Source organism: Syngnathus acus, chromosome 4 (assembly GCF_901709675.1).
Source record: "Syngnathus acus chromosome 4, fSynAcu1.2, whole genome shotgun sequence".
Lineage (NCBI taxonomy): Eukaryota > Metazoa > Chordata > Actinopteri > Syngnathiformes > Syngnathidae > Syngnathus > Syngnathus acus.
The window spans coordinates 8633953-8640823 of NC_051090.1; the positions used below are offsets into that span (position 1 = coordinate 8633953).

At 38.1% G+C, this 6871-nt stretch overlaps 1 protein-coding gene across 1 annotated transcript; it reads right to left on the reverse strand.

The window, feature by feature from the left end:
* Positions 1-722: 722 nt before the first annotated feature.
* srek1ip1 (SREK1-interacting protein 1) lies at positions 723-2417 on the reverse strand. Its single transcript, XM_037250283.1, has 5 exons — positions 2273-2417; positions 2064-2111; positions 1818-1952; positions 1393-1462; positions 723-1302 (listed from the first exon to the last, which is right to left on the reverse strand). The coding sequence occupies exons 1-5, from the start codon at positions 2283-2285 to the stop codon at positions 1077-1079; spliced, it is 492 nt and encodes a 163-aa protein (XP_037106178.1). The 5' UTR covers positions 2286-2417; the 3' UTR covers positions 723-1076.
* Positions 2418-6871: the final 4454 nt, after the last annotated feature.

Below are 6871 nucleotides of genomic sequence, written 5' to 3' on the forward strand. Positions count from 1 at the left end.
TTATGGCTTAGTGCATGTGTGTGTTGCTTGCGCATAGTGTACATATTGGCTTGTGCGCCGTGTGGACCTAATACACACGTGTTTAGCATCCTCCCCTTGCAACATCTACTGCATTAAGATTTATATTGGGCACGTGGGCCAATGCAGGCCTACAAGTATTACCATTCAATGTGGGTTGAAGTACGGGTGATGTATTGAATACACCTATATCCCCCCCCCCACTAAGAAAGTTGCATTCTTCTGTATGAATGCATTTTCATTGGAAAATTAAATGGAATTCCAAGTTCTGAAAACGGTCTCGTTATGTTCCAACTGTGACCACTAGGCGGACTATTGTACTTAGGTTTCCTTTCAACGGTTTCTAAGTGCCTTTTAAAAGTATAGTGATATACATTCTTGAGAAGCATATTACAGAAATCCCCATTGAAAAAATGGGAGTAGTATAGTACCAGTGCCAACACTGATAGAGAAAACCCTGTTGATTAATGTGTTGATCTGGCAAATTGTATAAGCTTGAGAAAGTATTCAAATGAGAGCTTGAAGCTGCATGTTGCTGCCATCTGCTGGAAAATAATAGTTCCACTTCACTTTAGGATACAGATTTTGAATAAGATAATGTTTGTCTATTTAATTCAGATTCCAACAATATGGTAATTATAAATATCCAAAAGACGGTCCATCTGAGTTAAAGTATTCATCAACTGGCTGTGCTGACAAAGAAGTGATAAAAATGCTTTTATTGGGTATTGAGGTATGGTATAGTCAACAATTAATTTCTAACTTTACATATGATCACTACTATCAAATAACCTTGTGTTTTTTTTTTTATTGTTTTGTTAAAAACTTACAGTTGACGTAGTTAAAGCATACAACTTTTCAGCAGATTCTCTTATGCTTTACATACCTCCCTAAATAACCCAAAACGTTCCCATGAATAAAACTGGAAAAAAAAAAAAAACAGCTACTTCTTCAGTATAGCTCTTCCACACTTATTACCATCGGTTTATTTTACCAAGTCATTTTTTGAGTGTCAAGAAAAATTGGAATGGAAAACAAAATGGACCCCTGGACACAGTTCAATCACTGTCTGATCCACTCGAACTGGTGGAGCTTTCCTGTTTCTTCTTTCTGTGTCTCTTCTTATGCTTTCCGTGATCCCGTTTGTTCTTCTTACTTTTTTTCTTGTGGCTTTTCAGTTTCTTTTTCTTTCTTCGCTCGTCATCATCTGACGCAGAGAGGGACCTGCTACGTTTCTTTTTCTTTCTGGTAGCTTCTTCATCACTTGATGTTGAAGAATATCTAAGAAGAAAAGAAGAGGACTCGATAAAATACAAAGTCCAAATGTTCACAGTAATGACCAATGTCGCGGACAACTCTTTAGAAATAACATACCTTCTTGATTTTCTCTCTTTGTTCTTTTTCAGTTTATGCTTCTCTTTTTTGTGGTCATCATCACAAGACTCTGAAACATGCAAAGTCAGTCATAAATCCAGTCGCAATACCAGCATAAATGCATATACTGTGATTTTTTTTTTTTTTACTCATTCTTTTTTCTGACATTGAAAAATCTTCTGACATTGATGCCACTTCACCAACCAGACATGTACCTTCTGGGCAGACAGAGAAGGAACCATGCCAGGTGTGTGGGGAAATACTTTAAGGTAAACGTGGATTATGTTATGAAATCATTACTTTATTCTTCAACTCTTTTAAAAATCTATTTACATCTGTGTCTCCATGCTTGCAGTAAATCACGCTGCCCCTAAGAGGCCATGATTTGTTTGCTGTTTGGATGTGCGATGAATATGATGTCTTACCTCGACGACTTTGCCCACATCGATTCAGAACTTCCTCTTCACTCTCCTCAGTGCTGGTGCTACTTACATCTAGAACAATGTCTTTCTGGGGGTCAACTCTCACAAAATTTCTGCACTCAAAGGTCAAATGGCCCGCTTTGAGAAAAACAAATAAAAACAAATTTCACAACAATTGCAAAAGCATGAGCATGGTATGCACACTAACTGAATGGCAAGAAAATAAGACAGAGGCATCTTGTGACTTACGATATCCGCATTTCTTGCATCCGGCTCTGATATTGTCCTTATTCGGGCCTGTTTAATTGAAAAGGATAGGTCGAGTTTAGTGTGTTGCAAACAAACCTGTACTGCGGGCGAGTAAAAGGTAGCAACTTCCCAGAAGGCTAATCCACTTCCGCAGTCCAAAATAACAAAATGTATACTTGGGAACATAAAGTTATTAAACCAATACGTACCAGGAAGGGCCATATTCGTTGTGTTGACGAAGTAGATGAAAGCGTTAAAGCGCGAGAACGACCATCCGAATGGTCCAGGTCCTCACCCAAAATAGAACCGGGTTGAATAAGTAGTTCCGGATGATAAATTGTTCCCACCTTCGTGTTTCACTTCCTCGCTTTCTTCTGAAAAAGCACAAAGAGTATTTTTGTTGTTGCGATGATGAATCAATTATTAATTCCTATTCACAAATATTAAGTGTACAGACATGTCCTGGATCGTACAAATAAACTCCTGAAGAAATAAGTGCATGAAAAAACTGTAAACCCAAAAAGCCAGTACTATTTTTCTACCGCTAGATAACGCACTTTCAGCGTTTTCTAATCAAGTTTGGTTTTGATTTAAAATACAATTTTGTAAATTGAGTTGCAATTAGTAGACTAAGGGAACAGATTGGCAAAGATTTTTTTCTTATAACCTGGCACCAGAAGTGTGATTCCTCCATATCATTCTGATGTTACTCATGTCAGTACGACTATTGTTTCAAGCTGGAAATATTAATCATATTAAACTAAATCAAAATAATTAGGTTCGTTAAAGGCTTCCATTCTAAAAATTATACCTTTTTATATAGCACTTACATAACATCTAGTTTACTGAAAGAGGCTATTAAAATATTCTTAAAAATGATAATAATAACTGATTCATTCATTCATCTTCCGAACTGCTTATCTTCACAAGGGTTGTGGGTTTGCATAAAAAAAATCATATTCATTAATGGAATATGGTCACATGCACCAAACACGTCCGTGGAGGTCTGTCTGCCTATCCCTCGGTGAAATCCATCAAAACTGCATTACACAACCTGTGGCACAATTTAGAGCTGCTTTTAGCTAGTCTAAAATGGAATCTACTTTTGGTCACCAAATTGGCGGAATGCCTAGCAAGGTGCAACGCGGTCTGCCGATTCTAAGACACATTAAACTAGGCTTGCTCCGGCATGAAAATTATGATGCGCATGTTTTTACGCCAAGCAAAATAGGGCCCCGAGTCTCAGGGGATGAAAACAAATCTTGACTTATGTCTCCTTGGCCCTGGATCCAGGTGGTACACTATTAAAATGGACTCTTCGACGTCATGACAGAAGACCACAAAACCATCTGGATAAACTATTTTACACAGGCTTTGTGTGAAATGGATGCTTTACTTTGAGAACTTGGAACTGTTGTGAATCAAATGCTTGACCAGAAAATAAAGTGTGTTTTGGATTTACACCTTACTGTTTATAGTCTTTTGGGGTTTCAAATAGGCTGCAGCGCCTCATAGAAGGTAACAAACTTGTTGACAACTTTGCCTTCCCCACCTCGAGCTAGAATAATACAAGCAGTATAAACATTTAATAGTCTCTATTTCGGTGTGCAGTAATTTAGTGCATCAAATGTTCATCCTTAGTTTTCAGAAATAATATTTGCCATATACCTGATTGCTTTTCCAGTTAAGTCTGTTGTGGTTTAAAAGCAAGAGTCACACTGACATATGGAAAATGTTGTCACGAGCCCCCCCCCCCCCCCCCCCCCCCCCCGCCTCACCTCACACACCACGACCCACACACACACATGATCACATCATCAAGCTAAAATATAACAGTGTTACCTACTTGCGTACGTTAGTTACATGAGGTCTAACCACAAACTCAAAATGGAGCTTAATCCACAATACCTCCGTATGTTTTTCCTAGACAATTCAGTCAGCGCTAAGGTTTAAAACCAGCATCTTACTCATTCTGACCAATTTGAGACATGGGATAAAAAACTTTGTCTCAACACTACTCTTTCTTTCATGCTCATACTTTGAAATAGCAGCCCTTTGCTAAAGAAAAGAGGCCTAAAATTGATGTTATTATAAATATGAATTAGCAGCTGCAGACAGGCTTGTTCATGTTGATGTCTCTGCCGATATAAGACATTCTATTGTGTCTTTCTGCTGCTTCTTTCCTTTAATGCTTATCTTAGCTTCATTGCTATGACTTGCCTTCTGTCATCGGTTCAAATGAAGTACAACTGACAGTGTGTGTGTTTTTTTTAAACAATGTGACAGCGTTAACCTACTTGGACAGATACACCGTATTTTCCGGACTATAAGGTGCACCCAAAATCCTAAAATTTTCTCAAAAGCCGACAGTGCGCCTTATAGTCCGGTGCGCCTTATATATGGACCAAATTCCTAAATTTAAACTGGCCAGAAGCATTGTGTCATGAAATCAATCATAAGTGGCCCGCTGAAGACTATGAATCATGAATCAAAAAGACTATGGATCATTATTTTGTGATTATAAAGTAATTTGTTGCGTCTGAAGTTGAAATAAAAAAGATAAAATGGAGAATGATTTGATTTGGATTAAAAATCTGACATGATGCATTAATGGTGCGCCTTATAGTCCGGTGCCCCTTATATAAGGACAAAGTTTTAAAATGGGCCATTCATTGAAGGTGCGCCTTAAAGTCCGGTGCACCTTATAGTCCGGAAAATACGTTAATTTAAATTTTTTTACAATAATACTGATGTGAGCCACTTCAACATTTTCTGAAACATTTTCTGAGAAACTAAAATACCGTTTAATACATGGTTCACACATCTCCCCCCCATTTTGTGTCCAATAAGCTGAGTGGCAAGAACGACTTTTTACAGATTTTTTTGTATCATCCTAATTTCCAGGCATTTCATTTTACGTACATCAACCCTCGAGGTCAATTAGAGTTTGACACATTGGTTATTTACTGTCCTTTTTTGCCTACTATGAGGAAGAACCGTTGAATGCAAGAGAATAATCATTTGCTTATGAAAGGTGACTTGCTCCTGAACAATTTCTTTCTCCACTTATGAAATTACAGATTCACCCCTGAGGCCCAGGCTGATAAATCACACTTCTTTGTAGTACTATGTATTGTATAGCCTGTTTATTTTATGCTACATTGATAGTTTCTGACCTAAATGCTAACGGAAATCAAATGTCAGATGCTCCTCATCTCACAGTGCGTCTGGTTAACACCTGGCGTACTCTATGGCCATGGTGGAGGATGTTTTTGGACCAAGGCCCAACCAGGTTTCAGCATGGCTCCACCATGTAAATAAACCTATGTCTGACCTCAAGCGCCAGAGTGAGCAGTCTCCTGACCACTTGACACAATGTTCCTCCCACAAGCTTGATCCTCAAGACTGGGTGGCCGTTGAAGGAAAGGGAAACTGGCTTTGGCATGGATTCGGAAGAATAAACACAAGCCCTGTAGAACAGGCAGTAGAATCCAAGTTTACACCCGCCAAATGATTGGACATCTTGAATTATTAACATTATTTGACTTGGCTTTCATTTATTGGTATTTGGGCTGGGACTGAGATTTAAAAAAATAAAAAATACTGTTCTGATGGCAGAGGGAAAATATAATGACCACCATCCATCTTGGTCAAAAGGCAGGCAAGCGCAGACATTTTGATGTCAACGTGCCCTTCAGCTGGAATTGCGAACATCACATGACCAAACTCAAAAAGCAGGTGAGCTGCAACACATAGAGGTCACATTAATGATGGGAACATTTTGAAATGATTTTGCGTTTGAACAATGGCTTTTTATCGACTGTACATACGTATGTATATAGGAGAGGTGCAAGTTGCTCTACATTCCCCTGATGAATTGCCACCTACCTGCTTCCCTTCGGGCTACCTCTTTCCTTTCAGAATCTTTCTGCAAATGTAGAAGTTCAGTAATGACAGGCTTTGATGTGGAGGGGATCTAGGCTAAGCACGGAGCTTAGTGATGAGGCAGGAGAGACAAAGAAAATGAGGCAGCCAGTCGGATACAGCACGGATGTGTGTTGATTAAAATTATCTTTTTTTGCCGCAGTTCAATGCCTTAATTCAAATGTTTATTTTTCTGCTTAAGCCCTCCTTTCAAGCCAACAATTAATATGTTTACACATTTGATGCAATGGTGATAGAAGGGATAATTGAGCATATTATTATTATTATTATTATTATTATTATTATTATTATTATTATTAATAGTCTGGCATCTTGAGATGTTAAGAAACCAAGAAATGTCATAGTGGGTTATATGTTTTTGTTTTTCGAATGTGCCAACACATTCAACGTTGTTTTAAAATGTTGGACTGTTCCCTAAGAAAAATCTCCTATGGAGGGTGAATGTCATCCTCCCAACTGGAAGAGGAACATCCATGATATAGAGTTCATGTCACAGAGGCCTATTTGATAAATTCCTCCACAACCTTTGTCCTAGATGAAATGTACAGCGCAGCCCCACATACTCCTCGTGGTCAGCAACCGGAGATTCACCCATTGATGGATTATTTTCAATAAGGCTTATTCTTTCATTCCAGAGGTAAAACAACCAGAACATTTTGGTTTAAGCACATGACATTATTTATGTCTGGTCAACATTTTTTATTGGACAATATTCATACAGTTTGTGTTGAGATTTAATTGATGGTGCTTAAAATAAAAGTAATAAACCAGGGCTGATTTTATTCATGTCGCAAACCTATATTTATAATTTTGCACAGGTGGTTTGATTATTATTGTTATTTTTTTGTAACAACGATCTTCGG

Excerpts from the sequence above, each read along its gene's own strand:
- srek1ip1 (XM_037250283.1), bottom strand. Across the intron at positions 1,953-2,063 it reads ATGCAAGAAATGCGGATATC|CGGGCCATTTGACCTTTGAG; the intron begins GTAAGTCACAAG and ends TTTTTCTCAAAG. Across the intron at positions 1,463-1,817 it reads ATGTGGGCAAAGTCGTCGAG|AGTCTTGTGATGATGACCAC; the intron begins GTAAGACATCAT and ends TGCATGTTTCAG.